Raw genomic sequence first — 18,825 nt, 5'->3', positions numbered from 1 at the left:
ACACATACTGTATACCATCACATACCTGCATACACAAACACAGTCTGTTCTCTCCCATACTCTACATGCCAAAGTAATTGGATGTGAGTGCCACATGGAGGGCATTCTCTCCAGCTGTTGACATACAGCACAGTTGCCATTGGAGAACCATTGCCACACACACACAAGCCGTCTTCATCCTATGAGTGATATTCTTGCTGCTTTGCTAGAAATAATTGTTTTCATTTCATTGTCTCATTGCGACGATGATGGATGTTCTCATTAAAACGGTGCACAGATGACGCTTTGCCGCCCGACTCTGTAATAAGTCTTTATATTAATGTTTGTTGAGGATGTTGTAGCATGTGATGGGTATTTACCGCCACTACATAAAGTGCTCTCATTATGGGCCCGTCGTTTGCACCTCTCCACTCTCCTTTTTTCATCACTTTGTGTTTTTCATTCCTTCGTGATTATTTCCCCTCTCCCTTATTGTTTCTCCTTTTCGCTCATTTCTCTATTACGCTGTAAACTTTTGTCTGGCAAACCCACAAAATAACTCAACTAATTCTACTCATAATCCAGGAGAGAGAGATGAGTCAGGATAGTATGACCGTGAAACATGACACTTTGTTATGCACTGACATGTTGGGTCTTGAATCCTGTGAAAGACAGAACAAAAAGTGTGTTAGTGTCCTGGCTTCGTGTGTGTGTGTGTGTGTGTGTGTGTGTGTGTGTGTGTGTGTGTGTGTGTGTGGGTGAGAGAGAGAGAGAGAGAGAGAGAGAGAGAGAGAGAGAGAGAGAGAGAGAGAGAGAGAGAGTTTGTGTGTGTATGTGTGTGGGTGCGTGCATGTGCCATGTGCCGTGTTTGTGTTCCCCACTGGTACTAGTATGCTCTTAAAACGCGCACGCACACACACACACACACACACACACACACACACACACACACACACACACATATGAGATAAACACCGAAGATGCGCTACAAGCAGAGACTGCAGGAGCAACTAAGGATGTGGAAGTTGAAGCTCTAACTGGTGGAGTGTATTGGTGTTCCTGGGGACCCCTTCTGCATCCTCAGCAGGCATCTCAGGGTCTTGGGTGTTTCGCCCCTTAACCTGAACATCTCTCCTGAGTGGGGCAGCAAAGACTGAGTTAGCCTTCACCTGCAGAAGGGGTCCAGCTATGATTCCTTGACAACCACAGCCACCTGGAGCTAGTTTCAGCCGCTGTGGCCACAGACATCATATAAGAAGACTAGATACGTCATCGCGTATTTCAAGCACGTCCGCACAGGTCGGCCATATTAGCGCAGCCTAAACTCTCCACAGACCCCCGTTACACCTGAAGTAAACTGAAGAATTGAAACGTCGAGATACTTAATTGCCTCGCTGAAATATTGACACGTGTATATAAATGGTAGGGCTCCTTAAAACTTAAGCGTAGACTGGGGTAAAACGCCCAGGAGATTTGTCCCACTTAGCCTATTTGTCCAAACATTTAGATAGACCTACAGCAAATACACATTTTAACCATTGCTGCTGTGCATTACGTTGACGGCATGGATATATTCATTGCACCAAATTAAAGACGACAGAGATGACGTACTAGAAGGGAGATGTACAGCGCAACAATTTCATTCTGTCTGGATGGCTTTAGCGTCACGACTCATTTTGAACACAAGGTGGAGCTGTCGAAACCAAAGCATAGACTACAAGTGAACCTTTATTTGTTATTTTACTGAAAATATAAAAGATTACGTTGTGCATTTGTTTATGGGATCTATTTAATTAAATGAATAAGCCTACTGAACTATATTATACATGATTTTAGACCTATGCACATAATAATATAATGTAATATAATATAATAATATTGTGAATATTCATCACTATGCAGTATCAACATATACTTTCATTTGAATTTTTTTATACTGTGTAACAAACCAACCCTTTCGAAAATCAATGGAAATTTGAGGGAATTATGGCCATCTGAAGAGTATACAGCACCAAAAACTCACTGCAACTGGTTGAGCCAGAAGGCTAGGCTAACCACCATGCGCGGACGTTCGACTTGCATGACGGGAACGCGGACGACGCATCTAGTCTTCTTATATGATGTCTGTGGCTGTGGCTATCTCCCTGATAGCTTTCTGTAGTTGCTTGGCATTAAGTCCAATCTTCTACATAAAATTGTGCACAGACGTTGCGGGGAAACCCTGGACGCCAACCTCGATTGGGAAGAGGGTGGCATGCCACCCAGCGAGGCTCGCCTCTGCCACTAGGTCCTGATATTTAGCCTTCTTCGTCTGATGGGATATACCTAGCCTGTCCTCCCAGGGCACAGTGAGTTCGGCTAGAATAATGGACTTTGTACTCCTGGAAAGAAGGATCATATCTGGTCGGAGGGTAGTTGCCACAACCTCCTGAGGAAAGACCAGCTTCTTCTTGAGATCTACATGCAGCTCCCAATCTGTCGCACTGTGCAGCATCGATGGTAGGTTGCTGGGTCTTTTTCCCTTTTGAACCTTGCTGCCTTCGAGGTGGAAGCTGGTGAATCTTGGGGGTGCTGGTGGCTGTTTGTTGATGGCGCTTCTCTGCAGTTCATCCCACTTACCGACCTCGGTGAGAACCTTGTCGTGTCTCCACCTGTAGCGCCCATTCGCAAGAGCTTTTGGGCAGCTGGCCAAAATATGGTTGAGTGTGCAGACCCTGGCGCCGCATTGACTGCAGGATGCCTCCTGCTCCTTCCCCCAGATCTTCAAGTTACTTGGTGTGGGTAGGAGATCTGCGACAGCACACAGCAGGAAGTTCAACCTGCCTTGATCAGTAGCCCAAAGCTCTTTCCAAGACAGTGGCCTCTCGAGTGCCTCTTCCCACTGCATCCAGCGTTCTTGGGTGCCCAGCCCAGCTGCTTTGATGCGACGATCTTCTTTGGACCACCAAAGTACCCTTTGCACCACCAAGCCCCTTCTGTCTTGTGCGCTGCTTTTTGCCCAGCTCTTGACGTTGTAATTGCCAAGCCCCAGACGTCCCTGACAAATAGTGCCCACGATTTCCTGATGCCTCCAGTAGCCTTCTGCTTCCTTCACCGCTTCCAGGGGTCTCCACTTCCTGCCGCAGTTGATAGCTGTGCTTGCATGCCTGACCTTCGTGTCCTTGGACAATAAAAGTGTGCACGCTGCCCTTGCCTTGGTTGCCTTGAATTCTTCAACGACGGAGGTGCATGGTAACCGGAGTACTGATGATTTGCTGTAGAGGTTGACTGAGCTGACTGCTGGAGGAACGCCCATCCATTTCCGAATGAACCTGCTACAGACTCTCTCCATTGCTTCCACCCTCGTTAGTGGGAAGTCATACAGCAGAAAGGGCCACTGGAGTCTTGGTATGATTCCATGCTGGAAGCACCACACCTTGAACCTGCCCAGCAGTAGACTGCTGTCGATTTTCTTCAGCCACTCCTTTAATTGGGCTGAGGTGTCCTCAAGGTTCCCTTTGTCCTTTAGGGAACTATCGTAGCTCTTCCCCAAGCAGCGGATTCGCTCTTCCTGAATGGTTGGAATCTCAGACCCCTGGATGCTGAAGGTGTTCTCCGACAGAGTTCCATTCAGGAGGCACAAGCTCCTGGGCGCGCGCGCGCACACACACACACACACACACACACACACACACACACACACACACACACACACACACACACACACACACACACACACACTACTTTGAGGAGGCATGTGATAAGTTCTGCAAAGGAGTTATAAAAGGGCCAAGTGTGTAAGCTTCTCACATTAGGGTCATTGATCAGCCGTTATCTCTCTTCTGTAGGAGAGAGGACTCAGGACTGCTGGTCTATAAAGAGCACTTACCTGTCAACCAGGTTGCCGTGGGAGACACCAATCGAGCGGGTTCCGAGGCCAAGGTGACGGTCGGGCCTCTGCGTTGCCATGGAGACCGTGAGTTCACATCTACATATTATATTGTTTCCTGGTTGTTTGTTGTTGTTTATTTTGCTGTTCTGTAAGTAGTTTGAGGGTATTTTGTGTTTGGCAGAAATTAGCAGAAACGTGGTCCAGACAGCCATTGCTGCACCTGCATGTCATTATGATGTGCAGGAGTGTTCATGTGCGCTAGCTGAACACGATTGCCCGGTTAAGCTTCATGCCATCCACCCACTCTATGCTGTTGGTGCACGTTTGAAGTGGGCCCTTTTTTCGTTCTCACTTTTTGTCATTTTAAAGCCTCACATCGAGTACAATAATTTCAATCATCAATTTCAACAGAAATTGTTGAAACAGGTTTTACAGAAAGACACTTAAACATTGAACATGTCAAAAAGTGACTGTCACAGCTGACAGCTGAAAAATTGTAAAATCTAAAGAGCTTTGTTAAGCTGGTTTAGTGGACTGCAGTCAGTTTTCTATCATATCATCCCACCTGCCTTCTCTCTACCACTACCACCCTCTACATCACTATCACCGTTAGCAACACTGCTACCATCTCCAGCCGCAGTGAAAACAGGTTCACGCTTGAGATGCTCCAGAGAATCGTATATGAGAGTGAGATAAAGCAGGCGGGTTCTTTTCCGGTATCCACTTTACGTAGGGTGAACGCCCCTTTAGGAGACCTTCGATTAGGAGACCTTCGGAGTCTTGAGTTAGAGAATAAATGGAGTCCCCTTAGCGCTGTAGATGGCGGTAGCGCACGTCTTGTGCAAAAATCATGAAAAGACAAGAAGGAGGGACAACGCCCCCATAGGAGACCAAATTTTGAGCACACGCTTTTGCATTGAGTGGGCGTGTTATATATTATATATTATATATCCAACCTCTTTGGATGCTCTGTGTTGTGAGATGAGCCTCCTCTCCACCCCTGCTACAGTATTCCATCCTACATCCTCCCACCTCATTGCTTCCTTTTCCCACCACCACCATCTCCGGTAGCAGAATCCAATAGCAGAATGTGTGGAAGCAGTGACAGCAGGCTCAGCTCTAAGGCAAGACACACCTTGTGTCTCAAGTCGTCTGGGGAACATCCAGACAGGAAGCTGTGATTCTCTAAACTCCGCTGCTGTCTTCATAATCCCAGAAAACATTAAATCCTCTGACAATGTGCGCGAAGGAGAACACAGTAAAGTAATAACAACCAGCAATTTGTCATCCATCCCTCATTTCGTTATTTTATCCTGGACTGGAAGACAGGGTAGCTTTGCAGTATCGCATATACGGTATCTGAAACTAACTTCTTTCAGCCAACACCACTCTAATGAATATAGCATGATGCAGTTAGAGTAATACCTAAATATATTAGAATTGACAAGGCATTACAGACCTGTCAGGCCCATGACTTGAAGGGTTTAGAAAGTAACTGGTGCAATTTGTTGCTGCGGCGTGCTGTGCATCTCAAACAGAAGGTTGCTAAATTGCTCTGTATGTCATTATGTCAGAAGGCAGCTATAGTATTCTTCTATTTCTTTATCACCAATGCGAAAAAGTACTGATGCCATAGTTTTGCATAGTTTTTGAGGCAATTATTACACCAACTTGCAGTGTTTATATACTATGCAAAACAATGTGGCATATGTATTCCAGCTGCCCGAGCAAAGGTCTTTAGTTAAGCCTAGCAAAGCAAAAAACCTGCAACAGTTAATGCTAAACTGCTCTCTGGGCTGCTTTCCAACGCATCCATCCAACATCCACCAGACCACAACCAGTGAACACACCAGTGCCATCACCATCACTCCACACCATCCCTCACAATCGTACGCACACACACACACACACACACACACACACACACACTCCTCACGCCCCCTGGTCCCCTCTGCATCATCTGTGGACCAAGTGCTGAGTTTCTCCACGCCTCATTATGTCCATTAATTGGCCTGTGCTTACTGCTCACATCAGCTGCAGCCAGCCGACTCATTACAGTCACCTGTTTAGCACAAACACCAGCCACACCAGCCACACCAGCCTCATCAGTCACAACAACCACATCAGCCACACCAGCCACACCAACCACAACATCCACACCAGCCACATCACACCAGCCACATCACACCAGCCCAAGGAGGTCTACATAAGGGGAGAAGGTGGTTCCATAGAACTCCATTCAACGGTTTTGATGCAACCGCGGCTGATTTACTTCCGCCTCCAAAATACGGAAGTGAAATAATCACCCTGGCAACGTTGAGCTACATTACCGATAGGTCGACATCGCTGACAGCGCCAGCCAATCCGAAAACACCTACTTGTCAAGTCATATGTCCCGCCCTCCCACCCGATGCTGCCGCATCGTCAGAGATGAAAATATGTCATGGCGTCTCAAGATATTAAAACAAGTTCTCAGCTGTGGAAATAGTCAACACCGAAAACCTTGATTGTCACAAAACCACCAATGCAAGTTGAAACACAACTGGAGATCGGTAAGTGTGGAGAATACCAATATGATATTTATGAAATGGTACTAGGGCCAACGAAATCTTGAGAGGCTTATGAAACCATCATACGGTAATATTATTTAGCTTAGCGGCTAACCTGAGCCAGCCAAATGGCATTAGATCTAACTTACTTAACTTCAGCACCTTGTAACGGCATTGTACAGTTGCAAACTTAACTGTACACGGAAAGTGCATATAGCCCATGCCATATGGGGTCTTCGTATTATTTGGCCGAAAACTATTATCTAAGTCTGCAATGTAGGCCCTATCTCAGTAGCATCATTGAAGTTGTGCAGGCGAGAGCCCTTGGATGTTCAGTTTCACGTTGAATATTTTAACATCTGCGACCATTGACGTTAAATATTATTAGGAATGTTTGTCTGACACACCAAGTTAACCCCCTATACGGACATTTAGCATATTTACCCACAGCTGATGTGTATAAATCCCTCTACAAATAACGTGCAAAACAATTAATTAAACCTTTCCGTTTGACAGGCACAAACCATGGAAGTTGAAGAAAGGCTCCTCATCGTCAAGCAGTCATCCAGAGTGAAGATTGCAGTCAAGCAGTCATGACCCCCTTCCCCCCAGTTTTCGAGAAAATTCAGAATTTAAAAAACCCTTCTCATTCTTAAATCATATTACTTAAGTAAACGGTAGGCAACCCAAAACCTTTCAGTTAGTAAAGCATAGGTAATACAGTATGATCATTACACCATCTGGTATTTTGAGTACTTGAATTTCAGATTAAAGTGAAATCTTGACTTCAGTGTCTTCTTACATGTGTGCTTTCTAAACGTGCAAATCATTATGTGGACGTTCTTTCCCACTTCTAAGAAATGCATTACTTCAATTCTTAACATTTGTCTGGCCATTCGTCTAAGCCAGGGGTAGGGTACCTTTTTCATTTGAGGGGCCACTTCAAAGTCCTTCAACAACCATGTAAGTCCTCCAAGGGCCGTACTATGAACACAAAACAGGATTTCCCCCAGCTTTTTTGGCCTATATTGAAGGTGGCCAGCTTTACAACAGACCCCACCTTCTCTTGGTACCTAGAATATAACTTAATTATATTGCTGATGTAATTTCTAAGATGCCTTTACAAAATATGTCATATTTCACGTGAAGCTGTACAACATTAAAATTATATTGGGGAGAGGATAAGATGGCCCGAGGGGGCGTAAACATGGTTTGACATGGTTCCCCACCTGACCTAAACAGATGTTGTAACAACAGTGTGTTACCAATATTGAAAAACAATTCAGAAACAAAATGTGTGTGATGTGATGTATTAGCATTTATTAAGTGTGTTTCATAATTGCAACGATATCACAATGGTTGTCGACAGCAGATCCTCTGGGGTGAACTTGTGGTGGTAGGATGCAGGCAGGAGCGTACTGTACACATCTTCAGCTGTAACAATAAACACAAATCCAATAGCAAAATAATTAATGTTAGAATCATACCATCACACTAAATAAGTGAAATGGGAGCTTAGTGTGCAGACTTGATTTTCAGCAACCAAATAAGGCACACACAAAGTTCTCACGAATATGTAGGCCAAGGGTAGGCAGCGTATGTGACATCGAGTGCCAATGACCGTACCATCCCTTAGCCATGCAGAGAGCTAAGGCTTAGAACAGCAGTAGTGCACCTCACTTCCCAAGCACATAACATGTCTCACACCACTAGTCTAGGTATGTTTTTGATATATTGATATGTACATAATGTCCCCTCAGACTGCTGTGCATACCGATATGATCTGACCGGTGGTGGAGGTGGCTTGGTTTGGGTGCTGGCGTGCAGCGAGGGGGTGTCACACAGACGACTGTGATGTGCTCTGAAAGACAAACACAATATAAGTGAAAGTGAAAGCCCATTGGGAAACTCCAACTCCCATTGTCATTGTGACACAGCACTCCACAGCACACAAGTGAACACTGCACACTGCACACAACGAAACTGCATTTATGCCTCACCCGTGCAAGGGGGCAGCCCTCAGTGGCGCCCCATGGGGAGCAGTGCGGTGGGACGGTACCATGCTCAGGGTACCTCAGTCATGGTGGAGAATGGGGGAGAGCACTGGTTGATTACTCCCCCCACCAACCTGGCGGGTCGAGAGTCGAACCGGCAACCTCTGGGATGCAAGTCTGACGCCCTAACCGCTCACCCATGACTGCCCTGTGCACCAAATCAAACGCAGTGTTGGGGGTAACACATTACAAAAGTAATTAATTACGGCCAGGTTTCCCAAACTGGGGTGTGAGCACCCCTGGGGGTGCGTGGCCTACCTCAAGAGGACCATCACTTAGGGGTTGCACAAACCACATTGAAATGAACAAAGGGGTGCACATGGAAAAAAGTTTGGAAACCACAATGTAATGCATTACTTTTGTAAATCACCAAATCCATATTTTGGCAATTATTTTGGCTAAAGTTACTGAAGTAATGCAAAATCAGTGTAATGGCCTACATACATTTAGTAATATTATGATGTGAGGGATTATTTTAAAATGTCAGTTACGTGTAATCGGTAATGTATTGCAGCTTTTCAGTAACTTGCTGAACACTGATCAGACGACACACAAAGCAAGTTACTGGTAGGGCTATATGCATCCAAACATTCTGTTTATAAACATATTGATCAGCTCAAGACACTCACCTTTCTCCAAATGCCAGATATCAAGGGGTCAGCTGGTGTTGTGATGCTATCCTTTTTCTCCTCTAACCTGGAAGTTTTACCCGGCCTTTGTTGGACTGGTGTTGAGGTGGAGAGGGTCCATGGTGCATCTGTTTTTATCTTGACACTTTTCTTTGTGGAAATCTCACTGGAATGGCACCTCTATAACATAATAAGCTACAGATAAGTCAAATGAGGCACACACAATGTTCCCAGGAATATATAGGCTAATGGCAAGGCATTTCACTTCACATGCAACATTTGACAGTGTCATACCACTAGCAGAGGTATAGGCTATGTTTGACACATTACTAACCGTTGCTGTGTTAGTGATAACGCAATGCCCCATCGACAGCTGTGATGCCGAGATGATCTTCTGGCTGTTGGTGGAGGTGGCACGGTTTGGATGCTGAGCGAAGAGAGTAACACCGACGCCTTAAGTGCTCTGAAAAACAAGCAGGATACACACCTCATCATCCAGCCGCTTCCATTTAGACGACGTGGCATTGATCGCAATGTTTTTAGTGAAACAGCAAAACTGACTAGACAGAGCATCGTATGACATCCGATGTCCCATCAGTCCTTATAGAACTGGTTCTAATGAGGCGAATTTTTACTCAAAAGCCCTAAAGTGCTATAGCATTGAATGTCTTAGCTGCTGGGCAATGCAAGGACAGACGGTCCTTGCATTGCCTAGAGAACTACAGTATGTAAACAACAGACAACGTCTCGTTGTGAATTCTTGTTTGAACAGGCCTGTAGTTGAGTGGTGCCAGGGGAAATTCTGGGTTGTCTGTGTGCTCGAAATGCGGTAAACAAATTGTTTATATTGTTCTCGGACTACGTTTAGCTCTCCTCCGAGTCAACCGCTAGAAGCTGGTGAAATCACACACACGACCATGCATGCTAGCTACAGAAAGCAATATATTTGCACCAGGATGACGTTGTGTTGAGTACGATGAGTTATTTACAGATTACGGAGGGAGGGTGTCTACACACCGGATGCACGCCAAAAACATACACGCTTTGGTCAGAATACGAATGACATTCAACTTAGAATTAAGTTGCTTAACAAATCGACAGACCAAACACAGCTAGAGCTCTATTTACATATTGAGGAAACAAGAGCTAATAACAGCTAGCATATCGTACACCTCAGTCATTTTGTCATTTTTAACAGCCACATATTGAGAGCTCATACTTGTACTTTTCTTACATTTTACTTACCAAAACTGCAGAGCTTCCGAGATAATTCGGATTAGTATATCCAAAGGCACAACAAGACCAAAGTATGGGGAAAGTGAATCAATGAAATAATCCATCAAAGTGATGAAGTTGTTCAAAGTAAGGACTTCCCTGGAGGGACTTCCTGGCGCACGACACCGGCGCGGGACTGACTGAGTCGAACGTCTCCTTGACGACGCCCTGTCAATCAAAAAAATAATTCTAAAGAATGTCAACTGTCAATCAACGCAGATAACAGCACTCATTGGTCATTTAAACTATTTTAATAGCACTCTAAAACAAGGGGTCAGTCCAAAAAAAATACCAGGGTGGTTTGAAAGGGACGGGAAACTATCGTTTGAAAGAAATAGAGCATGCATGGCATGAATTGCTTCGGAGGTACATTGCTTTAAGTCGCACATAGAGAAGCATGGAAAAAGGCACTCTACTCCCTACTTCCGCCGCCAACATGGCGATGTCCCGCCCCCCGCCGTTGCATCACAACAGAGTAGAACGTACCTTATCCCCTTACTTACTGTATCATTGCACCAGCCACACCAACCACACCAGCCACACCATCCACACCAACCACACCAGCCACACCAACCGCATCACATTAACCACACCAGCCACACCAGCCACACCAGCCACACCAACCCTGCTGCTGTTGGGCAGAGAAGGGGTGCACACATGTGGAGAGTAGTCTCTCTCTCTCTCGCTCTCTCTCGCTCTCTCTCGCTCTCTCTCGCTCTCTCTCTCTCTCTCTCTAGAGAAGCATGCGATTGAGACATGATTTTCATCCTTTTCTCCTTCCTCTTTAACATACTGTACAAAAGTGTGCGCGTGTGCATGCATGCAGCCGTGTGCGAGTGCATGTAGGCGTGTGTGTGAGTGCCTGTATGCATGTCTATACTGTGTATGTATTTCTGTGTGTACTCAGCATCTGACAATAAACTCCATCTATCAACATCTTAATCAATTCCCCATCCTTTGCCTTTCACCTTTCTTCGTCTCTCTTCTTCACGACTCTAATTTTCTGCCAGACTATTGTGAGATTGTTATTAACCAGGGGGTCTGTCATGCATCTTCACTCCCAGGTGAGCCGGATCAATTCACCTTCATTCAAGCAATTAATAACGAATAAATCCCTGTCACCTGCTGAGCTGAGTCTCTCCACATATCCATCCATTCCTGAAATCCATTACATGTAATATCCATCTCAAAACTCAGCCACAGCTCATCTTTTATCCTGCAAGTGAGTACAGTGACTCATGCAGCTACAGATCTTTGGTTACCTCTCTGCACTCTTTTGTCTAAACAAGGAAGACATTCCACAACATTGATCAATATTAGAGATGCACAGGATCCAAGATCCGGTTCCGGATCCGGCAGGATAATGGGGTTTTTCACAGGATCCGGATCCGGCAGGATCTTAAGCAGTGGATCCGGTATCCGGCAGTTACCTAAAAATCCGGATCTGATGCATCTCTAGCCTAGGTTTTTCAGTCAGTCTTTCACAACCCCAATTGCTGCATGGAGTGAAAGCCCTTTGAAGTGGTCAGTGCAGGCAGTGTGGCAGTAAAAAATAGTTTGAGCCAACGTAATAAAAAGGGCCCACGTGTGCGAGTAGGCTATGTGTTTCAACCCTTTCGTAGGATCCGGTATCCGGTTCCGAATCCGACAGGATATTAAGCAGTGGATCCGGCATCCGGCAGGATCCTAAAAATCAGGATCCGGTGCATCTCTAATCAATATGTCCCATTATTGTGCTGCTGTAACCCTGCAGTGGAGGGAGCTAAGCTTCGGCTGGCTGTATGGCTGAGAAAGAGCTTGTGGTTAAATTTTATCTTATATGATTCATATGCAGATTATTATATGTACATGTATATGCAGGAATATTGAGATATGTGTATATGACTATATGTGTATATGTCTGTGACTATATATATATATATCATTCCAGTGTCAGCATTGTATTCTATATTGAGTGTCAGCTCAGCTGAGGTGTGAGTGAGCTAATTTGCATCTATAAAGGGCCAAGGAGCTGTGTGAGCTCACACAGTATAAAGGCTCTGAGAGGACACAGCCGAATGTGCATCCCACTTAGGTAGATCAGCAAGACTGGTGTATCATTAGGATGTGCCCTGTTCCATATTTTCTATGGGGCAGTAATGAATAAAGAATTCTGCAGAAAACTCATCGGACCCAAAGTGCTTGTCTGACAGTAATAGAGAAAAAACCCACAAGCTCAACTTCGCAAAGCCCCTGATAAAATGTAGACTTTCATTGGAGTCAACACAGATTTTAATAGGTTGATGAAGGCTCTTGTATGTGGGAAGGCAATGCTGATTGACATTGAGTTCAGTATGGCTTCAATATGGCTTCAGCTTCAGTATATTGGATGTGTGTGCGTGTGTATTTCTGAGAGCACCCTATGGCATCCTATAGTTATGCTTGTGCTGAATCCATCGTAGCAACAGCTTCCTACATGCAGTAGTCATTCCCTGACAACGGTGGTGTTAGAAAGTGCACTTGGTTGTAAACTGAAATAGAAGCTCATAATGAATATTCAATAGCATGTATCTCTCCATACACTTGTATTCAGTTTGTCCTTGTTAATGTGTCTTGCAGTGAACTTTAGATGTGCTGTCTCAGGTTAAGAGAAGAAGTTGTTTTGCTCATTACCTGGTGTGGGAGTTACTCAGCTGCAGATGAGACTTTCTCCTTTGAGTTACTCTGCTAGCTCTCCTCTTAAAGTCAAATGAAATGCAGACCAGTGTGTCATTAAGTTCTTTACCATATATCTCTTCTTCACTCCATCACTGTCTCTCTATTCATTTCTCTCTCTCTTGTTCACTCTATCACTCTCTATTTCTATCTGTCTTTCTTTCTCATCGTTGAATTTATTCTCTGTCTCTCTTCATTTTCCTCCTCATTAAATGTGCTTTCTCAATCGTCCTGTCAGAAGCTCAAAGGTTCCCTCATCTTTCCCATTACAATAAACTTTGCCTTTGCCTATTTATGGAGTTGGAGGACCATTAAATTATTCTTCTGAGAATATCTCTCTCGCAGGAAGCATTAAAATATACGAAGCACAAGCACAGTCACACACACGCACAGTCAGAAATGTTTAAAACCCCTTCAAAATATGCACTGTCACACTCATGCTCACTGCTCAAACACACACAGACAAACATATACACACACATTCTCTCTTGGTTTTGAGAAATAGACAGTGAGAGTCAGGGGCGCTGCCAGAAATGCTGGGCCCCATGAAAGATTCAAATTTTGGGCCCCCTTAAGGGACCCTCTAAGTGCTTGGGCCCCCTTAAGGGCCCCTATCAGTGCTTGGGCCCTTAGAATCTGTACCACTCTCCCCCTCCCCCTAGCGGCCCCCATAGTGAGAGTTGTGAAATAAGCAGTAATGCTGTTGCTGGGCCTGGACTTGATAGAGAAGTGATAGATGTAATAATGGGATAGACTAAAAGGACAGTCGAGTCCAGATAGACAGCCAAACAGCATTCTGGGAAAATAATGTGTGATTGGCAAACTGAACCACGCAGCCTAAGGTTATTTGAGGTACCTTCAAAACTGTACAATGTGCTCTTTGGCATCATTCAGCATCTAATATTGATCATTACTGTTTCCTCTGTGTTCCTGATTTCTAAATATGAAAATGTAATGTGATACTTGAAATGTAGGCTATCATGCGTGGATGAGAGTAGCCAGACAGTGTTTTTTTCCGACTACTAGGTTGGTACAGGTTGCACACTGAGGAAGGTACACGCCGAAACGCGTCTGTGCACAAAAATAAAGGAAAAAAAGAATGCAAGGTGCGCCCTTAAAAGTTATCAAGAAACCAGAGTGAAGCTTGCTACCTATCATACTTGATTCCTATTACTAGGTCCATCATCATGTCAGATGCTGCTGTAGAGGCCTGCTGAAGAGGGAGACAATCTGTGTAATTAGCATCACCAACACAGCTGTCATCGACTAAAAAGCCGGGATTAAAACACCACTGCAGTATAGCTATCATCTATGCTTGGATTTACACACCACTGCAGGATATGAAATGACCTCCATCTTACTAATATAAAATTATTCCCTTTCCTCTTTATGACAGCCACATGGAGCCATTAAAACATTAGATGTGATGAGTCATACTTTCATGGCAGTAATGTGACGGCTATTGAGACAGCATTGGCTCACGTAGCTATCTATGGTTTTACTTTTATGCTTTGCAGCCAATTGTTAACAAGGGTAATCAAGGCTGCATGATGCTGCATTGTCCATCTAAAGAGTGTGGCATAGTCTTTCTGTCACCATTCCACTGACTTCATTTCCCATGGTGCAAAAGACAGCCCATTACCCACTCCACAAATAGTTCAAGGTCGAGTGGAATGAACATTTTCTGGGAATAAACTTGGTGTTCTTCTGCTCAACACACACACACACACACACACACACACACACACACACACACACACACACACACACACACACACACACACACACACACACACACACACACACACACACACACACACACACGTTTTGCTTCCTGCTCCCGTGACATGAATAAACACATTTTAATGACCTCTGGTGTAGCAGCCATTTGTAATTTGTAAGCAAGCCATCTGGTAAAGTTACATGGCGACACATCACCAGTAAATGACAGATGGGACAGCAAAGGGATTCCGCTCTGGTAAACAGGTTTCGTCATAGACTTTCTGCTGCCCTCAGAGTGATCTATAAGTCTGTGTGTGTGTGTGTGTGTGTGTGTGTGTGTGTGTGTGTGTGTGTGTGTGTGTGTGTGTGTGCGTGCGTGCGTGCGTGCGTCAGGGCTGATAGTATTCAGGCTCCATGCCTGATTTGAGTGACAGAGTTTGCAAAAATAAAAACATTGATAATAATTAGCCATTAGGTTATTCTTATATCAGAAAGTGTTACAAGTTTAGGGTTTTCTTCTACTATCAGGCTTGAATAATGGTCATACACAGGCTATTAAATGTTTAAATAATGTGTCAAAATAGGCCTACGTTACGTCACTATGCAGTATCTTGTCGTCGTCGTTAGAGCAGGGGGAAAAGTTCAGGCTCAGGATTTTTTTTCACTATCACCCCTGGTGCGTGCGTGCGTGCGTGCGTGCGTGCGTGCGTGCGTGCGTGCGTGCGCGCTACGCACCATCATGCCTCATCATGGCTCATACTGGGCCTGCCAACTGACTGACACACATGGAGGATTCATGACACTCACACACACAGACACACACTATATTCTATCTCTATCTGCTCACACTATCTTCTCTCTCTCTCCATCTCTCTCTCTCTCCATCTCTCTCTCTCTCTCTCTCTCTCTCTGTCTCTCTCTCTCTCTCTCTGCACCTTTTTTGACTCCTGGGCTCAAAGGGACCAGCACAGTCCCCTTTTATATTTATTGAAAGTGATTTTTTTCCCTCTCTGTTCTCATGCACTAGATATTGTATTGCTGTCACCCAGAATCCCATCTTTGCAAATGCACCGTGAAACTGCATTTTGTTTATTGTTAAGGCCGTCTTAAAAAGCCTTTTTGGTATTTCGCACCGCCTCCACAATACCCTGGTGTCGTTGGCGAGGGTCACTGGATACATTATACACACCTGAGTAGATAGAATGTGTGTATTCTACGTCACTGAAATCGAACAGAAAAAGAAGCGTAACGGTGTAGCCTCTCACTGCAGATGGGCCCGTCTGTTTTACATGGTGCAGGGAAGTATAGGGCTTCACTCAGCAAAGGCATTGTTTATTTATTTATTTATTTATTAAACATAGATTAAGCAACTCTGGGTATCTTTTGTGAGTACTCGTTTGTTTGCATTGCTAATTTAAACTCTTCATATGGAATCTGTCTGGTTTCATCCAGCAGATGCTCATTTTGTTCAATGCATCTGTTATATTGTGTATCAGCATGCAACAAAATATGCATAGTTTCTCATTTTATTGCCTGCTACCAATTCAATGTTTGTATCAGTCAGTACACTCAATACACACTTTAGCTGCTTTCTCTTCTCTTCTCTTCTCTTCTCTTCTCTTCTCTTCTCTTCTCTTCTCTTCTCTTCTCTTCTCTTCTCTTCTCTTCTCTTCTCTTCTCTTCTCTTCTCTTCTCTCCTCTTCTCTTCTCGTCTCTTCTCTCCTCTTCATTGCTCTTTCTCTCATTTTTCTTTCCCATCTCACAGTCTCTCACTCTGTTCCTTTCACTCACCTGGACTATCTTGACAAATAGGATGTCATGACAAGAAACACTAAAACCATCCCAGCTTTTCAGTCCTGCTGAGCCCATAGCCTTGCCCCTTCAAAATACTTCATCATGTTCAGTACAGTACAGTTGTGTGATGAAGCGGTCTGCACACTGTGTATTAACTCCAAAAATACTTTATTTCATTTTAACATATGGCAACGTTTCGATCCAACTGAGGAAGATCCCTCTGTTGGATCGAAACGTTGCCATATGTTAAAATGAAATAAAGTATTTTTGGAGTTAATACACAGTGTGCAGACCGCTTCATCACACTACCTACTACCTTTTGTCTGGCACCTGGACAACTACCTGTGGATGTGCGCACCCTACCTCCAAACAGTACAGTACAGTTACCTACTCCCTCCAGCAAACATTGATACAGAGCACACAGGTCATTAGGCTACTGTAAGAGCAGACAGTTGCAAATCAGACAAGGGCAGCTTCCATCAACTTTGCAGTTATAGGGACTCAAAGGAGTTGAGTTGTGAGAAATCGGATGTACCAGGCTTTTGCCCACCCAAATACTTCCCAAAGGAACAGGAGTTGAGTTTATTGGGTGGCCCTCGACTCTGACCAAGCAGCTGTGGCCTATAGTAGTTAAAGTTAGTCTTGGGATCAGTAGGTCACAGGATGTAACCCAGTGGCGTAACAAGTCTCGAGTGCATTTCTTGAAAGCATAGTTGTTAGCAGTTAGCTACTTGGGTAGTTGCCAATGAGAAATTGCATTGTAACCAACAAAGTAGCTACCGTAGTTGGCAACTACGCTTTTGAGAAATGCACCCCACTCACGGGCTCTGGTGCAAGTCAGAGGCTAACACGATATTAGGATATTTACATCTAATACAAGGACATCAAAGTTGACTTTCACTGAGGAAATGTGTGCAGTTTTGATAACTGACTATAGCTGAGACATATTCCTTCACAACAAAGATTTTATGAAGTTCTGTTTGGCTATGGTGACAGGTTCAACAGGTGCAGTCGCACCAGGGGCCCGTTATAGTTATGCCAATATTCTATTCCCATACCCTGTGCAGGCATATCGGTGTGGAGAAGGCATAACCTGCACCATGGCTGAAATGCCCTTGCAAGGCACCTCATTTTACATGACATACCCTGCAGCTAAATAGGTATGTCCCTGTGGATCAGTGTGCCAGTGAAGTGTAGTGAGATGGAATGTAACAAGGCCCCTTTTGAATGCAGCAGAGAGTAAGGAGAGGAAGACTGTGGAAACTGAGACCGCTGAAAAACATTTTGAGAGGAAAGCATTTTTTGATGCATTTTTGGCATCATTCCTGCCTCTTTGTAAGACTTCGTAATGACTGGAATGCTTAATCTGAGGAATCTGAGGAATTCATATTGATTTCCATTCCTAACTATGACTGTGAAAAAAGACATTGATTTGCATTAATTTGTAATTTATTTCTGGCAGATGCAAATGAGCTAATTATGAAGATTTGGAAAACGGCATTAATTCTAAGGTGTCAGGACCACTTTAGTAAACAGGATGAAGCGAGGACAACACAGTAATGAGTTACCATATAAGAACCTTTAATTTCTAATTGCAAACAATTTGTCCTTTTTGGACGAGGACTCTCTCCTGCTCCTCTTCTCCCCCTCTCATCCTCTCTTCCTCTCCCCCTCCTCTCTCCTGCTCCTCTTATTCTCCTCTACTCTCCTCCTCTCTTCCTCTCCCCCTCCTCTCTCCTGCTCCTCTCTTCCTCCTCTTCCCCTCCTCTCCCCCTCCTCTCCTAGCCTAGCGCAGCCAGACCCGTACAGCAAAAAGCTGTACCAGGGTCTAGGAGAGCTGGGCAGCAGTGTGGGAGGGATAAACGGTTGCTTCAGCACTCAACGTCACGCAATTGGATGGCAAACAACCAATCCCCACACACTTCTGTGTAACGTCACAGCTGTCTCGTACACGCGACACGCCCCTTTGTAGTTGAAGCGGCAATTTCGAGCCGTCGTAGCAGTGAATTCGTGTGATGACCACAGCCACAAACAAGTTTCCTAATAAATCGTGTTTTCACTTATACAGTTCAAAAATGCATCGTTTTCAACCACATGGCCCTCCTTGATCAATCAGCGAAATGTCGAGCATTTTGGGGCTTGTTAAATGGTTATATTTATGATTGTTGTCAACATGGCATGTTCGGTGTTAGCTAGCTAGCTGTATACCCATAACTAATACATGGCTAGCCGCTAGGTCGGTAGACCAGGTGTCATTC

The 18,825-nt window shown here is 44.6% G+C and overlaps 1 protein-coding gene and 1 long non-coding RNA gene across 2 annotated transcripts in view; one reads left to right on the top strand and one right to left on the bottom strand.

Annotated features, from left to right (window-relative positions):
* The window catches only part of LOC134456119 (contactin-associated protein-like 2), a 293,385-nt gene that overhangs the window by 242,427 nt on the left and 32,133 nt on the right, over nucleotides 1–18,825 (top strand). Inside the window, exon 15 of the mRNA XM_063207552.1 lies at nucleotides 3,807–3,934. Within this exon, the coding sequence (XP_063063622.1) occupies nucleotides 3,807–3,934 (128 nt within the window). The remainder of the gene's footprint in view (nucleotides 1–3,806; nucleotides 3,935–18,825) is intronic.
* On the bottom strand, nucleotides 7,704–9,134 carry LOC134455540 (uncharacterized). The gene is made up of 3 exons (XR_010036118.1): nucleotides 9,083–9,134; nucleotides 8,174–8,260; nucleotides 7,704–7,833 (listed from the first exon to the last, which is right to left on the bottom strand). It is a non-coding gene; the product is annotated as an uncharacterized LOC134455540 (long non-coding RNA).

Source organism: Engraulis encrasicolus, chromosome 9, assembly GCF_034702125.1.
Source record: "Engraulis encrasicolus isolate BLACKSEA-1 chromosome 9, IST_EnEncr_1.0, whole genome shotgun sequence".
Taxonomy (NCBI): Eukaryota; Metazoa; Chordata; class Actinopteri; order Clupeiformes; family Engraulidae; genus Engraulis; species Engraulis encrasicolus.
This window is presented reverse-complemented; position numbering and strand designations above follow the sequence as displayed.